The sequence below is a fragment of the Geotrypetes seraphini genome, chromosome 1 (genome assembly GCF_902459505.1).
Source record: "Geotrypetes seraphini chromosome 1, aGeoSer1.1, whole genome shotgun sequence".
Taxonomy (NCBI): domain Eukaryota; kingdom Metazoa; phylum Chordata; class Amphibia; order Gymnophiona; family Dermophiidae; genus Geotrypetes; species Geotrypetes seraphini.
The window spans coordinates 468301272-468326884 of NC_047084.1; the positions used below are offsets into that span (position 1 = coordinate 468301272).

The 25613-nt window shown below is 42.2% G+C and overlaps 2 protein-coding genes across 2 annotated transcripts; one reads left to right on the top strand and one right to left on the bottom strand.

Moving 5' to 3' along the window:
- The first annotated feature begins 6922 nt into the window (after positions 1-6922).
- LOC117359436 (olfactory receptor 1019-like) lies at positions 6923-12088 on the top strand. The gene is made up of 2 exons (XM_033942249.1): positions 6923-6991; positions 11120-12088. Exons 1-2 carry the CDS (start codon positions 6923-6925, stop codon positions 12086-12088), a joined length of 1038 nt encoding a protein of 345 aa, XP_033798140.1.
- Positions 12089-22205: 10117 nt separating this feature from the next.
- Positions 22206-23168, bottom strand: LOC117359481 (olfactory receptor 5V1-like). Its single transcript, XM_033942387.1, has one exon. It carries the CDS (start codon positions 23166-23168, stop codon positions 22206-22208), a length of 963 nt encoding a protein of 320 aa, XP_033798278.1.
- Between the last annotated feature and the right edge of the window lie 2445 nt (positions 23169-25613).

The window sequence follows — 25613 nt, forward strand, 5'->3', positions numbered from 1 at the left end:
GGGACGCTATCAAATGCTTTGCTGAAGTCCAAATATACCACGTCCAGTGACTCTCCGGCATCCAGTTGTCTAGTAACCCAGTCAAAAAAGCTAATCAGATTAGATTGGCAGGATCTACCCTGGGTGAACCCGTGTTGGTGTGGATCACACAGTTTTTCTTCATCTAGGATTGTGTCAAGATTCTGTTTGATCAGTGTTTCCATGAGTTTACACACTATAGACATGAGACTCACTGGTCTGTAGTTTGCTGTCTCTGTCCTGCAGCCCTTTTTGTGGAGTGGGATTACGTTGGTGGTTTTCCAGTCCAAGGGGACCCTTCCTGTGCTTAGGGAAAGATTGAAAAGAACAGATAATGGTTCTGCCAGGACATCCCTTAACTCCCTGAGCATTCTGGGGTGTAGGTTATCCGGTCCAATGGCTTTGTTTACTTTGAGTCTTGATAGTTCGTCATAGACGCTACTGGGCTTAAATTCAAAATCTTGAAACGGGTCTTTCTGGTTATCTCCCATCTGCAGCTGTGGACCAGCTCCCGGCGCTTCGCGGGTGAACACTGAACAGAAGTATTTGTTTAGTAGTTCTGCCTTCTCAGAATCTGATTCCGCAAAGTTACCGTCCGATTGCTTCAGGCGTACTATCCCATCTTTGTTTCTTTTCCTGTCACTAATATAGCTGAAGAAAGATTTATCCCCTTTCTTAATTTTCCGTGCTAGCTCTTCCTCCATTCGGAGTTTGGCTTCTCTGAGAAAAAACTGTGAAGTATGGCTGGAGAAAGACAGAGAGAGACCAGAGAGGGAGAAATGCAGACTGGCAATGACAAGCAGAAGGGAAAAAAAGAGAGACAGAGAAAGAAAGATACTTGATAGAGACCATATGGTGGGAAAGAGAGATAGAAATATCTCCCATTACTCTTATTTCTCAGACCTCCAACTCTATTTACAGTTTCCCACATGTGGTTATTACCCAGCCCTCCCTTCATTGGCTCATCCTTTATGTTACGTGCTACATCCTTCAACTTGTTATTTAAACAAAGCCCCTAGTTAATATTGCCGAGACATCAAGTTCTACTGTTCTTGGAGGCATTGTGTTCACACAGTTACATAAACTATCCTCACTGTCTCTGCAAGCATCAGCAACAATTAACACTGCTATATGTAGACAGTATTAGTACAAATTTCCCCCTACTGTTTTTATATTATTACATTCTGCAATAATTAACCCATATACCTATTAGAAAAATATATCTGCTAGTATAAACACTCATATTATATTATAAAGTTATTTCTTAATTTATTTCTCACACTCATCACAAACATACAGGAAGCTTTACTGTATAAATTTCTGATGGCAGAAGAATAAAATAAACTTTGTTTTCTCTGCTATGGGTTCCTTTTTTAATCTTTGTTTCCCTCTCTGAGCTATTGATCTGGCTGGGTTTGAGTTCTTCAGAAAGCTCACAATACACTTTCAAATTCAAACACACAACAATCAGCACCATGGAATTAAAAATAAATCTCTCAATCTCTCTATCTTAAATCCAAACTGTTTTTCTCAGGTTCCTTTTTCTTCTATATTAAATTAAAGCAATTCAGGGACTGACTGAAAATTACAATAAAACAGTTTTAAAAATGAAATGGAAATTACTTTTCAAACATGCTAACAAGCGTTCACAGCCAAGCAAAACTGACAATTAAGAAGTTAAACACTTCATGAAGGAAAATTCTCTAACTTTGACAGGAGCACCTTTCAGCACATCCATACACGTCTCAAACCACAGCAGCTCTCTCTAACGGAACGCCAAGCTGTTCCCTTGGCAACGGAGATTCAGCTGCCAGCAGCTGACCACTCACAGCCAATCAGGCACCACTTATAGAATCAGCGCCAAAATGTCCCCATATCCACACAAGGCAAGAATCATTCTAAAACTTTTCCACCTATCCCCTATTCAGTGAAATCTATTCAATAATCACTAATAATAAAACCCTAGGGCGCGCATGCGCTCTTGAAAATTCGTGATTCCTGGCGCCGTGAGGTGTGCTTCTGTGGCAGTATTCTATTTCACACCTCACAGCGCTTGCAGGGGCTGGAAGCATGTGCGGTGGCTGAAGGCACGCGACTGTGCTCTCTCCAAACCTCCCGGCTCCAGTGGCATAGGCAGCACCCGTGACAGCAACCGAGTGGTGGACAGCAGCCCCGCTCCGGCCGTTGACCCTCCACAAACCTCCCGGCTCCAGCGGCGTAGGCAGCACTATAAACATGCTGCTTTGCGCCCTTCTACTGCTGATTTCCTTTGCCGCGTCTCTGATGACATCATCGGAGATAGACGTGGGAAAGGAAATCAGCAGTAGAGGCCGCGAAGCAGCGTGTTTAAAGTGCTGCCTACGTGGCTGGAGCCTGGAGGTTTGTCGGCGGTGGGAGGGTCAGGAACAGGCCAGATCGAGCAGGACAATGGCAATAAAAGAAGGGGGATGGGCTGAACGGAGCAGGGAAGGGTAAGGGAAGAGAAGTTAAGAGAAGGGAAAGGGGGGTGGGGGAAAATGCTGCTACTGCTTCTGCACTGGAAAGGGGGGATAGGAGGGAAATGCTGTTGCTGCTGCATAGGGAAGTGGGATGGAAATGCTGCTGCACAGGGAAATGGGGAAAAATGACAGACAGACAGTGGGAGGGAAGGAGACAGAAAGAAAGAAAGACACAGGGGCAGGGAGAGGGACAGAAAGACAGAGAAAGGGGGCCAGAGAGAGATAGTCAGCGGGAGAGGGAAAGGGGGCTGCTTTGGGGGGAGGGGTGTGCTTGGGGCAAACAGCTTTGCTCTGGGGGGGAAGACAGAAGGGCCCATGGAGAGATAGGGAGAGGGAAAGGGGGATGCTTTGGGGGGAGGGGTGTGCTTGGGGCAAACAGCTTTGCTCTGGGGGGAAGACAGAAGGTGCCATGGAGAGACAGGGAGAGGGAAAGGGGGCTGCTTTGGGGGGGAGGGGTGTGCTGGGGGGAGACAGAAGGGGCCATGGAGAGATAGGGAGAGGGAAAGGGGGCTGCTTTGGGGGGAGGTGTGCTGGGGACAGACAGCTTTGCTCTGGGGAGAATACAGAAGAGGGCCATGGAGAGACATTTGGGGGGAGGTGTGTGCTGGGGGCAGACAGCTTTGCTCGGGGGGGGGAGGGGGAGACAGAAGGATACAGACAGCGGCCAAGGAGAGAGAGATAAAGAAACACAGACAGACAGACACATCTATTCTAGCACCCGTTAATGTAACGGGCTTAAAGACTAGTATCATATAATTGTTTAGCAGGAAAACAAGCAGACTGTGTATATTTGAAGGTTTTAGTCCCTACTTTGTCTCCCAAGTTTTATACATAAAAACCCAGGTCAGAGATACAGTTTTTCAAGTTTGGAGTTTTATACCTACTGATATCCATTCAACCCTGAAGCAGCCCCTTTGGCGAAACACAGCTATGTCGTGCATGCTTGTATAAAACCTGGGAACCATAGAAGTGAGTACATTAAAAAAAAAAAAAAAGGGAATACAGCCTTCAAATTTACATGCTCAACTTTTTTTTTTTTTCTTGCTAAACAATTTTGGTCTTGCAAATCATTTGCTTTGTTGTTTAATTAGATGATTGACTGCGTCAAATGGTGCCCAGATGACCAAAAAATAAGTGAAGACCTTCTGAATTTATTTTAGTTTTGATTTAGAATGGCATTTAAAATCTATTTCTATCACTTGTAATTTGAGGTGGGTTACAAAAAAAAGAGAGGTATTACATACAGAGAACAATGTTAGAAATATTTAGAATTTGCATAATTAATACACACTCATTCTTACAATTACTGGAAGAATCATTTATTACTATGCACACCGATGCTATTAGGTTCTGCATCCCCTACCCTCTATGTCATGTCTGTCTGTCCAAGTTAGATTGTAAGCTCGTCCGAGCAGGGACTGTCTATGAATATCAAAATGTACAGCGCGGTGTACGCTTTTCAGTGCTATATAAGTAATAAGTAGTAGTAGTAGTCTAGCCTAAAACATCCAAATTGAGCTCTGGACTTTTGTACAATGATAATCGCTGTATAACATGCAAGTGCTAAGCCTATCCTAAGCCTACCTCTATCACGTCTCCTTAAGCTTTAGACACACTGGAGACGAAACGACCAGAAAGACATCTTGAAAGTTAGTTTGGTAAATGCCCACTTGGATATTTTTACTAGTATGACGCTCAAGTGTTAGTTTATACCATCTTACGGATGTCTATCTTTTTTGAAAATGAACTCCTTAAGATTCATCTTTGCTTTTTTATAAGTTTCAATAAATATTTATCTAATGTTGAGCTGGCATTAGTTCTAGCCGCGTAACGCAGGTTTAGCATGTGCTAAAATTCTGCATGCGCTAAAAACGCTACCGCAGCTTTGTCAAAGGAGCCCTATTTTTTAAAATCATATTTGGGAGAAAGATTTGTGAACTAACGATTAATCAATGGCTCTGAACCTCAGATCTGCTTGGCTGTGACAATTGCTTATTTCATTATCAGGGAACAATTTGCCCTTTGTATACCCTTGAGCACTAATATGTTCAAGGGGAGAATTATTACATTAGGGAGAGAAAAAAAGTGTAGCATTAGAACTCAGATCCCTGGAGATAGTATAAAGCACAATAATATTCCTCTAAAGGTGGTGTAGATAATACTAAACTATAAATAATAAACTGTTCTCTGCATCAACGAAAGCCAGAGTTCTTCCTTCCTGTTATTTCTGCACAAAAAAAAGACATTTTTTGTTTTTTTGTGGCTCTCCAATATAGCTGTTCATTCTTATTGGAATAGGGTCATCCACATGGGCTCATGGAGCGTGGCAGGTCACCTATAGTAAGTGCTCTTCCCTACCTTAACAATGTTTTCAATCCTCTACAATACATGTTTTGCACACCATTCTGAATTTTGGAGTCTACTTTCTCTCTGCAGTAAAGTAAAATGAAAGCAATATTTTTAAACTAGAAAGCTGAAAACAGAAGTCATGAAGCCTACATGAACACATACTCTTTGCATCATGCATTTGATAGCTAGAAAGCCTGACTAGGAGCCTCAATTGAATCCTATTTCATAACTTTTTTGAAGCACATTGCTTTCTCCATTCCTATTGTTTTTTTCCCATACGTGTCTTACTTACTATCAACAACTTGTATTTCTCTTCCCATCCTCTCCTTTTGTTTCAATATGTTTTTGTTAGGTTAGTTCTAAGTGTTTGTCCTGTTTCCCCCTAAAATTTTGTAATTTTATTGATTTGTACATCGCTTAGAATTTTAAATAAGCGATTAATCAAGTTTATAATAAACTTGAAACTATATCACTCCTTGCTACACAGGGACTTTTATTAGCAGAAGAATGCATTCTAAACTTCATTATCTGCTGCCTGACTGTAGTGGCTGAGTTACTATGTTGCATATGCCAGTAAAATGAGAGAAAACTGAACTGGGAATTACGGAACACAAATACATACATTATTTATAATAAATCTTTCTTGCAGAGGGATTTCTATTACCGGAGGAAAACAAATATCCATACAAAACACATTCTGTGCTTTCTCATCCATTGATGTTCTGCAGCAATTGAATGATACGCTGGTGTATGACATGTAAATGGAGATAAATGTCAGCCAAGAGTCACAGAACAGAATAGACATCACTGATAGGCCACTGTTACACACCAATTATTTTCTCCTTAGATTAGATTCCCCCCCCCCCCCAAAGTCTGAGCTCCAGGAAAGTGAACATATAATCAAAGTTGTATCAGAGGGTGGAATAACTTGCTCAAGATTGCTAGGATCATCAGTGAAAGAAGCAGGATTTTAATGCTGGCTTTCCCTGATTCTTTTTTTTTTTTTAGTTCAATAAGTTTTTTTTATTATAATTTGAATAATACATTATCCAATAACAAAAGGAAAAAAAGAGAATCAACAATCAAAGTACGTACTACATCATGCATAAATCCTTTTTAAGCCCACTAAACAGGGGGGGAGGGAGGAGGGGGGGGGCAGGGTACTAATACAACAGGAAAAAGTAAAAGAAAAGATAAAGGAAAGATTCTCAGCTCGCCTTCGTGAACCTTGTATCACTCCTTACTGTTTTAGGGATACATTCCTCCTCAAAATCTTAGGAATGAAACAATGCAAATAAAGTAAATTATTTCTGCTCACGAGCAACTAGAAATTGTTCCAGTTGAATGGGATCCCAAAAAACATATTCAACATCGTGTAACTTAACTAAACATTTACAGGGAAATTTTAAATAAAAAGATGCCTCTAGGGCCAAAACTCTAAGCTTTAACTTCAAAAACTCTTTCCTTCTAAATTGAGTAGCTCTGGAAACATCAGGAAAAATCCAAACTAAGTCACCACAAAATTGAGTTAATCTGCCCAAGAGGTGGACCACCTGGTCACAAGAGAAATTAATCTAACTGAATTTTTGGCTTTTCCTGATTCTTGACATTCTCCTTTAACCAAAAAGCTGCCACTCCCCATTGGTTTCATTTCCTATTTCTTTACTTAGAATATATGGGGGTAATATTCAGCTAGCAGCAGTCAGCATTATTTTAACAGATGGCCAATTCTAACTGGATTGTATTTGAATATTTAGTACTAGCATAAGCATAGAGCTGGTATGTTATTTCCTAATTGGAGAAGCATATACTCAATATCAAAAAATTCAATGCAACTTCACATTCATGTTTTCATTGGTATAACCACTAGTATCTCATGGATCTTCAGACCACCACTTGAGTAGAATAACTTCATGTGGTATCAGTGAGGGGACAATGGATTATAAAAGCTAAGTGAAATGAACTCTGATATCACTTTTAAGTATTTATAATAAGATTAAGTATTTAATACACAGTGTAGATAAAAAGAAAAAGAAAAAATCACGAGGAATTTAGACATGAAGTTAGACTACTCAAATGATGGTCTGAAGATCCATGAGATACTAGATGAGCTAGATGGACCATTGGTCTGACCTAGCTATTCTTATGGTCTTACGTGTGTATGATCTGATATTTTTATGGAACTAATTGAGCATGTTTTAACAACTCCCCTCTTTCGTTTGTAGACAAACTATTAAAAAAAAAATCCTAGAATAAGTCTTGTGGTAGCAGAGTGAAAGCATAATTTATTTATATACCACTTATAGCCTAAGTGGTTTATATTCAGGTACTCAAGCATTTTTCCCTGTCTGTCCTGGTGGGCTCACACTACCTAATATACCTAGGGCAATGTAGGATTAGGTGCCTTGAGCAAGATCATAGGAAGCACTGTGGGGTTTGAACCCACAACATTGTCCAGGGTAACCTTATGATCCAGAGCAAACTTGCTTATCTACAATCTACTTGGTTAGTAAAGCCCCCCGGTTTCGAGAAGTATATTAACACATGGATTTTTTTAAATCACATTCATCTCACAATGTTCACTTCTATATATATATATATATATATATATATATATTCACCAAAATTCAGATATACATGTTACATACCTTAAGATAGTGATTTGCATATAATGGAGGCAGTGTATGCAAATTTCTTTCATGCATATTCATTGTGGATATCCTGAAAACCTGATTGGCAAGAGGGTACTCCAGGACAGAGTTGAGAAAACACTGCCTTAGGACCCCTGAGGAATGCTCCACAAGCTGACACATGGACCGTATTAGGCCCGCATCACTGATATGTGATTTGGATGAGTTTGAGCTTATATCATTACACTACATTACATTAATGACTTCTATTCCGCCTGTACCATGCAGTTCTGGGCGGATTACAAAAGAAACAGCTGGACATTTCCAGGAGAATTATAAGAAGATTGGAGAATTACAATTTAGGGTTTAGGATATAGAAAAGATGACTGGGCTATTCCGGTAGATTTACAATTTGGGGAGCTGTACAAATAGGAGATAGTGCAATTCCAGTAAATATACAATTTGGGAAGCAGTTGACATGCTTGAGGCTTTGAAGAGAAAGAATAACTGGAGATGAGGAGAGGTTTGGGGGGGAATTACACGGAGGGGAAAACCAGAGTTAGAGTTAAGACATCTGGATAAATTTTTTGAATAGAAGGGTTTTGATTTCTTTTCGAAAAGATTTGAAGTCGCTCGTTGTTATCAGCAAGTTGGAGAGGGTATGGTCAAGTTTCGCTGCTTGCGTCGCTAGTAGGTTGTCAAACATCTTCTTGCGCTGAGTGCCTTTGAGTGGGGGGTAGGTAAATGGGGTCTGAGTTCTTCTTTGTCTAGTAGTGTTGGTAATTTGATTTTATAGTGTTTAATAAAAATTTTCACCATGAAATTACATTCCATAGTTTTCTTTTGTTTTGGGATTCTGACCAGTTAGGCACATTCTTGGTACTTAAATGTTGGCACTCTTGCTATAGAATTACTCCCTTGGTAGGTAATTCTGTAGCTGGCAATGTGCAAATAAATCCCAGTATCCAAGTAATTTATATTTGCACGTACATAAATAGCAATAATTTGGGTAAACTCTATTCTGTAATCAGTGGCATAGTGAGAGAGATTGGCACCCGGCGTCATCGTACCATATGCCCCCCCACCCCACTCTTCTCTGCTGTTTGAGTTCCCCTCACTCTTCCCCACCGCTTCAGCATTCTCCCGTCCCCGCGTACCTCTTGAAATATTCACTGTCACGAGCAGGAAGTGGAAAATGCAACTTGCGCCGGTGAACATTTAAAGATGTGGGGCAGCGGAGAGGAGGAGATGGCGCCCAAGGCCTTCCGTTCCCCCCTTACTATGCCACTGTCTGTAGCTATGTACCTGTCTTCAATAGTGTGTAGCATGTAGATGGAGTCTAGGCAGAGCATAGGCAGGGCTAAGAACATAAGAACATAAGAAGTTGCTTCCGCTGAGGCAGACCAGAGGTCCATCTTGCCCAGCGGTCCGCTCCCGCGGCGGCCCATCAGGCCTAATTGCCTGAACAGTGTCCCTGTCTAATTTTGTAACTGCTTCTAATCCTCTAATCCTATCCCTATAACCTACCTCTACTCCTATCTGTACCCCTCAATCCCTTTGTCTTCCAGGTACCTATCCAAACCTTCTTTGAAGCCTTGTAGCGTGCTCCTGCTTATCACGTCCTCCGGTAGCTCGTTCCATGTATCCACCACCCTCTGGGTGAAAAAGAACTTCCTGGCGTTTGTTCTAAACCTTCCCCCTTTCAATTTCTCTGAGTGCCCCCTTGTGCTTGTGGTTCCCCATAATTTGAAAAATCTGTCCCTGTCTACTCTTTCTATGCCCTTCATGATCTTGAAGGTTTCTATCATGTCTCCTCTAAGTCTCCGCTTTTCCAGGGAGAAAAGCCCCAGCTTTTTCAGTCTATCAGTATATGAGAGATCCTCCATACCCTTTATTAGTTTAGTCACTCTTCTCTGGACTCTCTCAAGTACCGCCATGTCCTTCTTGAGGTACGGCGACCAGTACTGGACACAGTACTCCAGGTGCGGGCGCACCATTGCACGATACAGTGGCAGGATTACTTCCTTTGTCCTGGTCGTGATACCCTTCTTAATGATTCCCAACATTTTGTTCGACTTCCTTGAGGCTGTGGCGCACTGCGCCGACGCCTTCAATGATGTGTCTACCATCACTCCCAGGTCTCTTTCAAGGTTACTCACCCCTAGCGGTGATCCCCCCATTTTGTAAGTGAACATCGGGTTCTTTTTCCCTACATGCATGACCTTGCATTTCCCTATGTTGAAGCTCATTTGTCACTTTTTGGCCCACTCCTCCAGCGCTGTCAGATCCTTTTGGAGATCTTCGTAGTCCTCCATGTTTTCAACCCTGCTGTATAGTTTGGTGTCATCCGCAAATTTAATAACCTCACATTTTGTTCCTGCCTCCAGGTCATTAATAAATATATAGAACAGGAGCGGTCCCAGCACCGACCCCTGAGGAACTCCGCTCATGACCCATTGCCAGTCTGAGTAATGGCTCTTTATTCCAACCCTTTGTTTCCTTCCGCCAGCCAGTTTCTGATCCATCGGTGGACCTCCCCTTGTACCCCGTGGTTCCATAGCTTCCTTAGCACTCTTTCGTGTGGTACCTTGTTGAAGGCTTTTTGGAAGTCAAGGTAAATGATGTCTATAGATTCCCCTTTATCCACCTGGCTGTTTACCCCCTCAAAGAAGTATAGTAAGTTTGTGAGGCATGACCTGCCCTTGCAGAAGCCATGCTGGCTCGGCTTTAGCTGCCCAGTTTTTTCGATGTGTTCCCAGATGCTGTCTTTAATCAGTGCTTCCATCATCTTTCCCGGGACCGAGGTTAAGCTCACCGGCCTGTAGTTTCCTGGGTCTCCCCTTGAGCCCTTCTTGAAGATGGGCGTGACATTTGCTATGATTTGAGTCAGTGTTTGTGCCTAAACAACACATACATTATACCAGGTTACATTAGTATTCAAAGAAAGAAAGTAGGCACTTAGGCCCAGAATAAATGATCTTTTTAACTGAGTTCCAAAGTGGCTATGGCCACCTAAAAAATCAACGCCAGAATTGCACCTCCTAACACCGCCTAACACCACTTGGGCATAGCTAACACCAGAAGTGGCATTAGGCGGATTAAAGCATCTATGCCAGAAATGTAGGGCAGAAAAACCCCAGCATATATTTCTGGCACCTACCATTACTGGAGGTGGCCACAGACACCAGCACTGGTTACAGAATCAGGGTCTTATTTTCTTTATAGAAGAGACCTCATATTGGTACCAGAAAAGGGTAGACTAGTATAAGTCTGCGTAGGGATTTCATTTTGAACTCCTTGTTCCAATTCCTGCTTACTTTTCCAATATACTTTGAGCTGCAACGTATGCAGAGAAAGGACTTCCATCAAAACCATTGGCAAGGCAAATTTTAAAAGGGACACTTAGTGGGGAGAATTTGTTTATAATTCTGTCTACTTCTATTTAATTGGAAAATGTATGCCATCCATAATCTCTGTTATTTTGACAATTTAGATGTTAAAATTAGGATGATCATTCTTTGTCTACTAAATATTACTTGCAAATGTTTCTATGAGATATGGGTGAAAGAAGCATTGCATGTGTGATATTCAGAAACCTATTAACAATAGCCTTGCTTTCCACAGAAATGTTATGAATCAAGGAATTGCTCCATTGTGACTGAATTCATCATTGTGGGACTAACCAATACTCAAGAACAGTATATCTTCCTCTTCCTGGCATTCCTCATCATCTATCTCATCACCCTGATTGGGAACTTCCTCATCCTCACTCTCATAACCAATGATTCCCGGCTGCACAATCCTATGTACTTTTTCTTATCCATCCTTTCCTTCCTAGACCTGAGCTGTGCTTCTGTCACTATTCCTAAAATGCTAGACAACTTCCTCTCAGATAGGAAGTCCATCTCCTTCCTTGGCTGCATCACACAGTTGTGTTGCTTCCAGTTCTTTGGTGTGGTTGAATGTTACTTGTTAGCTGCAATGGCCTATGATCGCTATGTTGCCATCTGTTACCCACTGAGTTATGCATTGATGATGGACAGGAAAACATGTGCCAAGTTGATGATTGGATGTTGGTTTTGTGGCTTGGTGAATATAACTGTAGATGTTATTTCTATCTCTACTTTAGACTTCTGTGGCCCCAATAAAATTGACCATTTCTTTTGTGATTTTGCTCCTTTATTGAAGCTATCATGCTCTGATACAACCATCAATCAGATCATCTTTTTTGTTGTCGTGGTACTCTGTGGTGTACTCCCATTTCTGCTGATTGCTGCTTCATATGGTTTCATTATTAATGCCATCTTGAAAATCCGTTCAACAGAGGGGAGGCATAAGACTTTTTCCACCTGCTCTTCACATCTGCTGGTGGTAACATTATTCTATTTCAGTGGAACCTATAGCTGTATCCGCCCCTATTATGAAAATACAGAAGATAAAGAGGTGAAAGTCATAGCTGTGATATATACAACTCTAACACCCATGTTAAATCCCCTCATCTATAGCCTGAGGAACAAGGAAATTGCAAGAGCATTGAAGAAACTAATAATACAGAAGAGATTTTCGCAGGAAAAGCACACATTTAGATCCTGAACTCTTGGGTCATGTGTGGCTAATGAAATTCATTGACCTATGAAAGTACATGTGTTATTAGGGTTATGTTTGTCTTATATTTGCTTATTATGATGCTTTTCCTTATTAGTTATAGCATCCTCAGATTCTGCTAGAATACTGTATATGAATTGCTGTGAAGGCAATATATTTTTACCGTTACAGCACCACAAACTTGGAACTCTCTTCCACTTTACTTAAGACAGGAGAAAAATTTTGATAAATTTAAAAGCCAACTTAAGAGCTTTCTTTTTAAAGACGCTTTCAATATCTAATTGAAATGCCAATTGCTCTTTATAGCTGCCGTTCATTTTGTTCAATTGTGTATTATACTCCCAATAAACTATTTTGTTTTCCCTTTCCCTTTGTATATTACCCTTAAATGTTCTTCCTTACCTATCATAAAATGTATTTCATTCCCTTCTATCCTAGTGTTTCCTGTTGTAATGTGTCTATTTTTAAAAGATTTTTATATTTTTTATATATTCTTGTTATTGTTTACCTTATATTTATAGTTTATGTACATCGCTTAGTAACTGTGATAGGCGACCAATCAAATAACGAATAAACTTGAAACTTGAAACATATGAGTTGCTGTACTGGGTCAGACTAAAGGTCTATCAACCCATTATTCTGTCCCTAACTATGGTAGATAGCTTTAATGCTGTGTATTCTTAGGAATATGCAATATCTTTTCCCCAATTTACTGCTTTTACCACAACCTCCTGCAATGAATGCCAGACCTTAATTAAGCAATGAGTAAAAAAATGTTTCATAGGATTCATTTTAATGCGCTTTTCAAGAATTTTATTGTTTTTCTAATTTTTGAAAGAGTAACCAACAGATATGTTTACCTTTTCCAGTCTACACAAGCATTTGAGAGCCTGTGTTTAGACTTGTCATAAGATGTTAAAAGCATTTTTGTTCCAAAAAGCTTTTCCTGTACTTGTTGCATATACTCGTATGTAATATGATTTGAAGAGAGCACATTGGGAGTGCAAATTGAGGTATCCATAACATGATTGCCTTGCTATTTATTTAGGGCTAGATTCAGTACCGTATTTTCGCGGATATAACGCGCGCGTTATACGCGTTTTTACCTACCGCGCATACCCCTCGCGCGTTATACGCGTGAGCGCGGTATACAAAAGTTTTTCTACATAGTTCCCACCCCGCCCGACGCCCGATTCACCCCCCCCCCAGCAGGACCGCTCGCACCCCCACCCCGAACGACCGCTCGCACGCGCTCCCACCCGCACCCGCGATCGGAGCAAGAGGGAGCCCAAGCCCTCTTGCCCGGCCGACTCCCCGACAATATCGGGCCAGGAGGGAGCCCAAACCCTCCTGGCCACGGCGACCCCCTACCCCCCCCCCGCACTACATTACGGGCAGGAGGGATCCCAGGCCCTCCTGCCCTCGACGCAAACCCCCCTCCCTCCCTCCAACGACCGCCCCCCCAAGAACCTCCGACCACCCCCCCAGCCGACCCGCGACCCCCCTGGCCGACCCCCACGACACTCCCACCCCCCTTCCCCGTACCTTTGCTAGTTGGCCGGACAGACGGGAGCCAAACCCGCCTGTCCGGCAGGCAGCCAACGATGGAATGAGGCCGGATTGGCCCATCCGTCCCAAAGCTCCGCCTACTGGTGGGGCCTAAGGCGTGTGGGCCAATCAGAATAGGCCCTGGAGCCTTAGGTCCCACCTGGGGGCGCGGCCTGAGGCACATGGTCGGGTTGGGCCCATGTGCCTCAGGCCACGCCCCCAGGTGGGACCTAAGGCTCCAGGGCCTATTCTGATTGGCCCACGCGCCTTAGGCCCCACCAGTAGGCGGAGCTTTGGGACGGATGGGCCAATCCGGCCTCATTCCGTCGTTGGCTGCCTGCCGGACAGGCGGGTTTGGCTCCCGTCTGTCCGGCCAACTACCAAAGGTACGGGGAAGGGGGGTGGGGGGTGTCGTGGGGGTCGGCCAGGGGGGTCGCGGGTCGGCTGGGGGGGCGGTCGGAGGTTCTTGGGGGGGGCGGTCGTTGGAGGGAGGGAGGGGGGTTTGCGTCGAGGGCAGGAGGGCCTGGGATCCCTCCTGCCCGTAATGTAGTGCGGGGTGGGGGTAGGGGGTCGCCGTAGCCAGGAGGGTTTGGGCTCCCTCCTGGCCCGATATTGTCGGGGAGTCGGCCGGGCAAGAGGGCTTGGGCTCCCTCTTGCTCCGATCGCGGGTGCGGGTGGGAGCGCGTGCGAGCGGTCGTTCGGGGTGGGGGTGCGAGCGGTCCTGCTGGGGGGGGTGAATCGGGCGTTGGGCGGGGTGGGGGTAGGGGGTCACCGTGGCCAGGAGGGTTTGGGCTCCCTTCTGGCCCGATATTGTCGGGGAGTCGGCGGTCCTTCGGGGTGGGGGTGCGAGTGGTCCTGCCGGGGGGGGGGCAGGGCGGGTAAACGGAGAGTCGGGACAGCGCACGGAGAGTCGGGGAGGGCGAAAGGAGAGTCGGGGTGGCCAGAGGAGAGTCGGGGCGGGCGAAAGGAGAGTCGGGGTGGCCAGAGGAGAGTCGGGGCGGGCGAAAGGAGAGTCGGGGTGGCCAGAGGAGAGTCGGGGCGGGCGAAAGGACAGTCGGGCAGCATGCGCGTTATACCCGTGAGCGCGGTATACAAAAGTTTTTATACATAATATTGTGGTTTCTGCGCGCTATACCCGTGTGCGCGTTTTACACGGGTGCGCGTTATATCCGCGAAAATACGGTAAATGGTGCTCAAAATTTGGGGGCCATAGAAAATCAGCACTAAGAGCGATTCTATAAAGGGTGTGCACCCTTTATAGAATCTGCTTAGCACTGATTTCTAGGCCTAACTTTAGGCACCAGATTTATGCCTGCTGAAACCTGGTTTAAATGGTGGCATCCAAGTTTCACACACTGAGACCGTAATCTATAATTCTGAATGCAACTTTTCAGAATGCTCTTAACATGCCCATGGCCACACTCCCTTTGGAGCTACATGCTAGAAGGTACCATGCCTTACAGAATAGTGTGAAGCCATGTACACAAATACATTTTAATCACTGCCAGGTAATATCAATAATACTATTAGAGGCATTTTCAAAACACAAAACATAAAAAAAAACTCCATCTAAATCAGCATGTAGACATTTTTGTGGCAAAATGTCCAAATGCTGAATTTTGAAACAAATATTTTAGATGTTTTGCAGTAAATTCACGCTCAGGGATTTCTAATTCACAAAAGGACATGTTAGAGGTGTGTTTTGGGAGGGATTTGGGATGGCTTAGACTTGTACGTCTTGCAGTGATAATCAAACCTTTTATAAGATGTCCTGGACAGAACTTAGATGTTCTGACCCAGACCTGTTAAGAAGCATCTACTGTAAATGCCAAAAAGGAACCCAAATTGACCATATGACTACTGGTATGATACCCCCCACACTTCCCCCACTGTTCTGTCGGCATGTCTATTTATTTATTCAGTTTTCTATACCGTTCTCCCAGGAGAGCTCAGAACGGTTTACATAAGTTTATTCAGGTACTCATGCATTTTTCTCTGTCTGTCCCAGCGGGCTCACAATCTACAGTATCTAATGTACCTGGTAGCCCCTTCCATGTCTACAAGGTGTTGATTTGTACATTTCTAACTTGGACATTTTTATGGTTGATAATGGTAAATAAAGTTAGATATCTTGGTGGTATAGCTGTTCTGGCAGCCAAGACATTCAAGTAGACGATTTTCTCTCTAAAATTATTTGGACATGCTGTTCAAAAATGTACATTCGCCACCTTCAACTTTGGATGTCGTGTGGGAAACTTCTAAAGTTGGACTTAGACGTTTTATTGAAAATGGCTCTCCGTGTAAATGATTTTTGTTCCTGGGCAGTAAGGCCCAGATTCTATAAAGTGCACCTAACGGCGCTTAAGTGGTGCTTGCCGTTTCAGCGCCCAAATTACTATAAGTGATTAATGAGCGATTTTAGGGTCTTAACAAGCACTAATTGGCATATAGGCGTGCAACAGAATTAAACGCAAGTTTTCAGATGCATCTACAATTTGTGAAGGTGTACTCCATTGCTTACTGCACCTATCCAGTGCCTAATCATAGAAGCAGGGGCGTAACATGGGCATGGTCTGGGAGAGGCCTCAATATAGGCGTCGGTTCACATATTTGGGTGGCAAACCACATCTATCTATTGTGGAAATTGTAGCTGAATGAAAATCTGGTCTACTTTTCAGTGTAGTTCGAGCTTCAGCTAGACACTACTTTCTGTGGGCGGAACATGGATGACCCCAATGTGATCTTCTACATGGAGTTCAAAGATGTTATTTTTGCTTTATTTAGCTCCAAATACATTTAATAAGCCACCAAATGAACAAGGTACATCTATACAAACATATTGCATGCAAAACCTACTACTTTTCTGAGCAAACAGCAATATTATTTACTAATTAGAGCACGTGAAAAAACACAGCTTTAGGTTTCCTGCTCAAAAAAGAACTCTTTTTTTCTCAATTAACAGTGCTTCAATCAGCTCATTCTTCCAAGAAATGCACATACTTGACATAAATAAAGAGATTGCACAGAGAGCTTCATTTGCAAAAGGGTAAAAACAGAAAGAATAGATACAAAGCTTAGCATGGCTTCTACTTCATTGCAAATGGAGGTGTGCAGCTGCACAATGCTGACCTCATTGTGAGATCATCAAGGTGCACCTGCAAGGTAGAATGCCACAATTAAAAGATGTGCTGGCACTTGAACGCTTGATAGCTAGAAGATCAGCATAGTGCTTTTATACATAGAGCTACAGCAGCATCCACTTAGGTGTCTCTGATTGCCCTGTCATATCATAGCTTACTGACCTGCTTACATATCATCTGGCTTTGGTATGATATGTCAGTTACCTCAAAGAAAGCATTTGTAGCTCCCCAAGTTAAGGCACCTCATCTATTCTCTCAAGCTCACCAGTTCAAACCCCACTCTCACGTCCACTAATGGTGGACTTTGCCATTGTCATCAGCATTGTGCTGTTTGCAGGCACACTTATTTAGATCTTGACATGGCCAGGATATCCTAAGCTCTCATGGTAGGAAACCTCTCCCCTGACTGAAAGACAGTATTTGTGGCTCACCAAGTTTAAGGCACCTCATCTATTCTCTTAAGGTCACCGGTTGCAGAATTGGGAGGGGTCACGGGCAGATGGGGACATTCCTCAGAGCTGTGCATATAATTATAGAATAAGGGCATCTAGTTCCTGCCATGCCTACTTTGGCATTAAACAGCCTAAAGCATCTATATGGGTGTAATCTGGCACCTTTTATTTAGGCGCCTCTACCTTTCCGTTTGTAATGGCGCTTCAATGAACTTAGGCACTGGTTTTAGAATTTGTCCCTATGTACAAAGATGGCATACACTAAACAGTGAGCACTCTTTCACAAACTGTCATGCATGAGTGCATTATCAGAAAAGGATGCACCATCTTTACACATAGATTGCACTATTTAATAAGAAAACAACAAATAGCACACTCTTTAGAATGCATCCAATAATGTCTATGACCAAATTTACTTTCTTTTCTCCTAATTTTCTGTCTTATGATACAGACTCTAAATAGTTCTCCTTTGTGTTAGCAGATGTCCAGTTTTCCCTGGACATGTCCTTCTTTGTTTGGGTTTTGAAAAGTTTCCTCAAAATCTCGTCGGGTAGGAGGTCATCCGCGCATGTGCGGATGCCACGTGATGACATCACGTGCACTCATGTTCATGTATGATGTCATCATGTTGTATCTGTGCATGATCGGATGCCCTCCTGCCTGACGAAAGCAGGCATTGGGGGGTGGGGCTAGGGTGGGATTGGGGGCGGGACTGGGGCATGATGAGGCGGGGCAGGGATGGGATGGGTAGAACTGGTCGGGCCTGGGGGTAGGTCTAGGGGTCTGGACTTTACTAAAGTAAAATCTGGTAACTCTAGTTCTCCTCCAATTAGCTTAATTTTGAGCTATGACTAGAAGCAGGTAAAAAGTGAACTGGAGGCAATTTTTGGCTTAAAAATAAAGACTCCCTTTAGAGGGCATTCTAATAGTGATCCCTGTGCTTAATTTCTCTCCCTCCTCTTCCTTAGTTTTAGAGCACGGAGCTAAAGTTCTGACGGGGTTCCCCATATACTGCTACACTACAATCTTAAGAATTGCCACTGCTGGGTCAGACCAGTGGTCCATCATGCCCAGCAGTCCTTTCACACGGCAGCCCTCTTCTTGTTGGACGTCAATTAAGAGAAAAGAAGGCAAGGCTCTTCTCTTAACGTAGGAGCCTTTTAATAAAGCTTAGCATTCACAAACAAACATTAGCACAAGCTAAATGCTGAGGGTCTCATTTTAATCCTATGAGCCAAGTGGCAAGTAGCGCATATTAAGTTTCATTAACAAAGCCCCTTAGTAGGTTTGTGCTCAAATATTATTGGGCCATATTTGCAAGGAGACATCCTACTATTCAGGTTTGATTTGCAACCTGTCTGGAGCAGGGGCCCAGAACATTCTTTTTGCTAATGTATAGGAAAGAGCATTCTGACAGCCTGCTACAGATGATTTGATTTTTCTAATTTAGCACTTTTTGCACTTCAGCAAACAATAACATTTGCTCTATGAATGCCTGAGAGAAAATGGTGCTCTGCTGATGTGGTGCCTTAATTTTCCTAAAAACCAAAGGCGGTGGGAGAAACAACACTCTGTATCCAGATAAACTTTATAGTCAAAACATTTTTGATTGTAGCTGCTAATTTATGCACAAAATCAACCAAGGAAAAGCCAATTGATGTAAACGGACTTAACATGGTCTGGGTTTTAGCTTGCTGTGCCTTTCTCAGGAGTCTAGTCTTCTAAGGTATAAGATCAGACAATAAAAATCAATTCGTTAAGAAGATTCATATTCAGATAGGTTGGGGTGGTGAATGCTGGTCTGCTGCCATCACTCATGGGATTTCAGATAAAATAGGTAGTCACAGGCTTATTTGGCTATTTTATAACAGTTCAACATGATTGGCCAAATGCCTTGTGCATCTGTCTTCTTCCAAGGTGGCTCCACTGTGTCTGCCTCTATGCACCATGCTTTCCTGCCAAAAATCAATGACATAAATGAAGATACGGCAAATTCCACACTCCTGTTCATGCAGTGGGATTAAATGCATTGGAGCTGAAAACAGTTGATATGAAAATGGTGAAGTCAATGCAAATGAAGTAGACCTGAGTAGACTCTCTGAATGAGTAAAATCCTCAGGAGAGCTTGAATTTCTGGTTTAAAACCTATCTATGAATGCACCTATAATTATGATTGCACTAACGGAAATGTCATATTGCATATCTCAGCCTTTAATGGGTTAACACCAAAACTGAATCTATTTGTCCTGAAAATAATGATGATGTTTTAATCCTCATTATCAATTAATTACTGTTTTTTCCCTTTTACTGTTGTAGAGGAAAAATTGCTTGTCTCTTCGCTTGCTGGATGGAGGAGGAGCTTACCTAAGATGGTGGCTTGAATGCAGCCGTGGAGACACCATCGGAGTTCCTGCAGATAATTTTCCTTGACCGGGTTCTATGGTCAAAAGAAAATCAAGGATCTGGGTTTTCCAGGATGAATCTGCTGTAACGGAAGGGCCAATGGACGTGTTTGTGGCACGAGGAGTCCGAACTCAGCAATCCTCTGCAATGAGAGACACGCAGGCTGAAGCGTGTGATCTCTCTTGGGCGCCACCTTGTCCCCAGAGGAGCGTAGTCCTCTGATTCATCCCAAGGCAACGGGATGGCAGATGGAGGAGAAACCAGCTCGGGATGCTCCTTTCCTGACCCAGCAGAGTGTGGACAATGGCTCTACATGGAAGGCTGAGGAGGCTGTTTCTACAACGTTGCAGCGTTCGGAGAGTGAGATACAGCAGGCTACTAGAGCTCTTTTCCTGACAGAAAAGAAAGCTGCTGTGGCTAAAGGTACATTATTTTCTACAGAGGGCTTGGGGAGCAGTATTGTGCCTATGCAAAGGCCGAAGGAATTCAATATGGAAACGCTTTGGGAGGTAATTTCAAATTTGCAACTTACTTTGGGAACTCAATTCCAGCAACTTTCACAACGTTACACAGCAGTTTTATCTGAAAATTTGGATATAAAGAATAAAGTTTCATGTCTTGAGAGTAATTTGGATGAACATGGCTCCAGAGTAAAAGTAGTTGAGACCTAGGTCTTAACTTGGATTAAGGATAGTGGGAATCTTCATTTCAAGATAGAAATGCTGGAGAATGCCACCAAGAAATATAATCTTCGGATTATAAACTTTCCCAAAAAGTTTCCTTTATCAGCACATGACATGTTTAAAAAATATTTAACTGAAGTTCTTAAGGTTCCAAAAACTTCATATCCATCTCTCTCAAAAATTTATTACCTTCCTAGGAGACTTAAATCTCAAAATCCTAACCAGCAGAATTTATCTGCTGATAGTTTGGATTTAACAAATTTCTTAGAGAGGTCGGAAACTGAAGCGCAGGATACAGCTACATTGCTGGTACAGTTCGCTATAGATTCAGACAGGGAATGGATGTTAAAATTATTTTTCAAATATAAAGATGTGACCTTTATGTCACATGTTGTAAGGATATTCCCTGATGTATCTTGTACTACACAAAATAGAAGGAAACAATTTCTCATTTTGAGACTCCAGGCATTGCAGTTGGGCGCAACATTTGTCTTGTAAATGTGTTATGGTCTATCAAGACAGCCGATATGTTTTCTATGAACTACAGCAGCTCTCTAGATTTATATCTGCCCATGGGCAATCTGTAATTACTAAGTGAACCTGTTTCATCTCAGTATAAGCTCAGAGAGGATATGTTCTGACACCTACTAGCTCCATCTTAATTTTCCTTTGTTAAAGTTTCCTTTTAAATTTTCAGTCTATTTACAGCTCCTCCACCACTTATTGAGGACTAATTATACATTGTGAACTATTAGTTACATTACATTACATTACATTAGTGATTTCTATTCCGCCAATACTTTGCGGTTCAAGGCGGATTACATAAAAGTTTTCAGAAATTACATACAAGTTTACATGAATAGTATAAGAGATGTCGTAAGAGTTACATATGGATTATCAGAGAGTTTTCGAGATCTTAAGGTGATAAATGTTTAGGTAATAAGAATTATCAGAGAGTTGTCAAGATCTAAGGTGGTAAGTGTTGGGTAAATAGAGGTATTTAGCATTAGTTGGGTAGTTGGGGGCATATTAGAGTGGGTGTAGAGTGGGTAAGGGTTTGAGTAGGAACTGGTCGTGTTAGATAGGTTTTATGTATTTTTTGAAGAGCACGGTCTTAGCATCTTTATTGAAGGTTTTGTAGTCTGTGGTTGATAACAACAGAGTGGTGATATGTCTGTCCAGTTTAGCTGCTTTGGTGGCCATTAGGTTGTCATATAATTTTCCTCGTTTAACATTTTTGGTTGGTGGGTGTGTGAATAGTGAGTGGGTTCTCCTGTGCCTGGTTGAGGTGGATTGGGTTAGTCGGTTATTCCAGTAGGTTGGGCTTTCTCCATTAATAGTTTTGAATAGTAGGCAGTAGAATCTGAAGTGTATTCTTGCTTGTATTGGGAGCCAGTGAGAGTCGAGGTATGCTTCTGTGATGTGGTCATATTTTTTCAATGAGTAGATGAGTCTTAGGGCTGTATTTTGTATAGTATGTAATTGTTTTATCATGGTCGCTGTTCATGGGAGGTATAGTATGTTGCAGTAGTCTATTAGTCCAAGGATAAGGGATTGTATCAGAAGTAGGAATTGTTTCCTGTCAAAGAATTTTTGAATTTTTCTTAGATTTCTCATGGTCACGAATGATGCTTTTATTACTTTGTTGATTTATGGTTGCATGTAAGGAATATTTCTCTTTTTTTTTTATCAAATATTTTATTGATTTTAATATACAATGTACATTAAATACAGAAAGAAAAATGTTAACGTATTAACACTGTATTTTTTCTTATTTGACTGATGATTATGTTAAAAGTTTAAAATTTAAATAAAGAATTAAAAAAAATGAAAAACTGCTTGTTGGAGAAGGGAAAAAATGTTAGGATTGTCATATGACCTAGAATCGCTTCCTTAAGAACAATGTCTTAAATGCTCCTTTGACTTCCTTGTTCCTCATGCTGTAGATGATAGGATTCAGCATAGGGTTAATAACACTATATAACACTGCTATGACCTTCACCTCCTGACTCATTGCATACATAGAGTAGGGATTCACATAGCAATAAGTCCCACTGCCGTAGTATAATGTCACCACCATCAGGTGTGAGGCACAGGTGGAGAATGTCTTACGCCGTCCGGTTGATGTACGGATCTTCAAAATGGCAGAAACAATGCAGGCATAGGATGCCACTACCAACAGGAAGGGGATGATACCACTGATAAACACAACTACCATAAAGACAATTTCATGTGCGAAGATACTAGAGCAAGAAAGCTTGTAGAGTGGGGGGATATCACAGAAAATGTGATCGATGACATTAGGGCCACAGAAGTCCAAAGTAGAGACACAGACAGCCTCTGTCACTGAATTTAGGAAGCCCATGAGCCAGCAGCCAGCAATAAGCTGGAATCGGACTCTCCTATTCATAATCAATGTGTAATTTAATGGATAACAGATGGCAACATAGCGATCATAGGCCATAGCAGCTAAGATATAACACTCCACCACAATAAAGAACTGGAAACAATACATCTGCAACATACAGCCAAAGAAGGAAATGGACTTCCTGTCAGACAGAAAATTGTCTAACATTTTAGGGACAGTAACAGAGACACAGTGTAAGTCAACAATGGAGAGGTTGGCCAGGAAGAAGTACATGGGACTATGGAGGCGGGAATCATTGATGATGAGGGTAAGAATGAACAGGTTTCCCACAATGGTGATGAGGTAGATGATGAAGAATATGAAGAAAAAGATGAGCTTGTGCTGCTGACCAATATAAAGACCCAGAATGATAAATTCAGTCACACTGGAATGGTTTCCTCTATCCATGATGTCCATGATGTCAGAGAGTACCATTATTAGGTCTATTTTTTACTTTTCTTTTAGCTACATAGTAAATTGACAGCAGAAAAAGACTATCTGGCCTATGAATGCTTTCCCTACTAAAGATGATACTTCTCAGCTGCCAAACAGGGAGTGTGACCACTTGCAAGGTTCCATATCATCTAGGAAAATCTTTATCTTCCTCCTCTGCACTCCACCATCCTGGGAAAAAACAATATACACATTAGTTACATCCAAAACACTAAATTTCCCATGCCTATTGTGACAAACCCAAGTCCGTTTTGGGTTTTGTCCATAATAAACCCGAATCCGTCCAAGGTTTTGTCCCAAGAATCAGGAGAAACCACACTGAGCCTAGGTGTAGGAGAGCTGACCAGGTGGCCTGCCAATTAACAGAGCAAGCTGACTTCTGCTCAGACAATGATATGGAGTTAGAAGAGGCAGGGCAGGAAAAGGTTAGGGAGAAAAGCTGCACCCAGTGCAAACCCGTCCCTGCCATTGTCAGAAGTCTGATTCCGTTTGAACAGACTGTTAGAATTAGGACTAGCAAGAATCCTGCCTGTAGTAATAGGGAGCAGGCTGGTGTGTGGAAAACCCAGAGGGGGAGTGGCTCTCCACAGGATATAACGTGGCTCCTCAGAACAGGAAGAGGAAGGAGGCACACTGGAGAGGAACAGCCAAGAGGGAGACAAACAGCAGGAGAGGATAAGTTCCTCTCTACCCTACCTGCAGTGGCTGGTGACACAGACTGGCCAATGTCCGATACAGAGGAGATGTGTTCTGCCTCTGAGGTTTTGAAGCAGCAGGAAGAAGAAGCCATGGAGACTCAAGAAAGCAGGGTAGGAATTGAGGCTTACCCCATAGCAATGGAGGTGCAGTGAAACATTGGAGTTTTTGTTTGCCTGCAGTTTTGAGTTCCCAGTTAAGCTATACCTGTTTGTGCAAAAGGTTAGGTTCTCTATTGAGCATGAACTTTGCATAGTTTCTTATAGCCTTAAGGTTTGCTGCCTACAAGTGTGTGCATGTTTCCTCAGCTACTTATCAAGCTAGGAAATCACGTTTCTCCTTCACAGCTTTGCATGATTACTGCAGCAACGTTTCAGAGGGAAACATATGCATGATACTGGGATTTGATTAGAACAGTGATTTTGTTTGATATGGACTGTGTGATAAAACATTACATGCCTGATGTATATCTGCTCTGGTGAAGAGGACTGAGTTATATTATACTGTTAAAGCCCAGAAGCAGGGGACTACACTTAAGCCATTGCCGGCGGACTTGAACACTTTGGGTTTTGGGGATTTTGATGGTTTTTGAGGCACATAATTTCATGGAATGAATGTTTTCTGTAACTATCAGGCAGAAGCCTGCATTTTTGTTTATTTGGCCAGTGGCTGGAATAAAGCTATTTTTGTTTTGCCATTTCTGACTTGGACTCTTTTACCTTGCATGCTCATGAGGCAGATATTGGGCCTGCATTAAGACCTGAAGGATCCCTTGGTAGGAAGGGACACGCTGGATCTGAGGTCTTGGTCACGTCCCCGTGGGCTCGCCATGCCTTACAGGAGCGCGGGTGTGACACTATGCAATGTGAAATATTTTTGTATTTTTGGATCAGTTATTTGCTTTCACTCAGTGTGAATTACAGTCAGGTAGAGTAGGTCCTGAAGTTCCCTTCCAAGGGGACTGCAAATAGATAAGGAGATTATTGATAGGTAATAGAGCACTTGCATGGACATTTAAGGAAAAAGATGTTTTTATCTGAAGCACCTTACTTTTCAGTGCAATCAATTTTTTCTCTCTAATTTGTGTGTTATCGAGCTAAAATTATAGAAAGATATTAGTGAAATGTATTTATTTTCCTTAGATACATTTTATTTTCATATTTTCAGTGTTTGTTTTCTCATTATTGTGTACTAATTGATGTCTTAGATATTTTTGTACTTCTGATTTTTATCTTTATAAGACACCTGCATTCTTTGCTTTGTTTGCATATTATACACTAAAATTGTCGCCCTGTGGTAATTCTCCATATCTTGAGCTGGTTGTCTGAAGTCCCCTCTCCACATTTTTGTCTAAAATAGGGCTCTATATTTAGTACATGATTTTAATCCATATGTTTATTCACACCTTAAAAAATGTAGCAGATTGGAATGGAAAACCTTTGACAGAATTCATTTTGGCTTTGTGCAATCAAAACCATGATCATCATTATGTTCAATAATTTTGTTCTTCATAATAGTTTCTACCATTTTTCACACACTTCTCTAACAATATTTTATCTTGTGGCACATTTCCCTTGTTTAAAGGTCCCTAAATTATAACTTAAATTATTGCATTGCATGCATGGTATTGTAAATAAACTTGCTCTGTAAAATAAAATTCTACAGTAGGTCTTCCATAAGTGCTCTAAGTATCTGTTTTAAATATTACATAGAGCTATGTTATAAGTAGGT

Coding starts and splice junctions, on each gene's coding strand:
- LOC117359481 (XM_033942387.1), bottom strand. CDS start 23,168: ATGGTACTCTCTGACATCATGGACATCATGGATAGAGGAAACCATTCC.
- LOC117359436 (XM_033942249.1), top strand. CDS start 6,923: ATGAAGTTAGACTACTCAAATGATGGTCTGAAGATCCATGAGATACTA. Junction 6,992..11,119: donor ATGAGCTAGATGGACCATTG/GTCTGACCTAGC, acceptor TGCTTTCCACAG/AAATGTTATGAATCAAGGAA.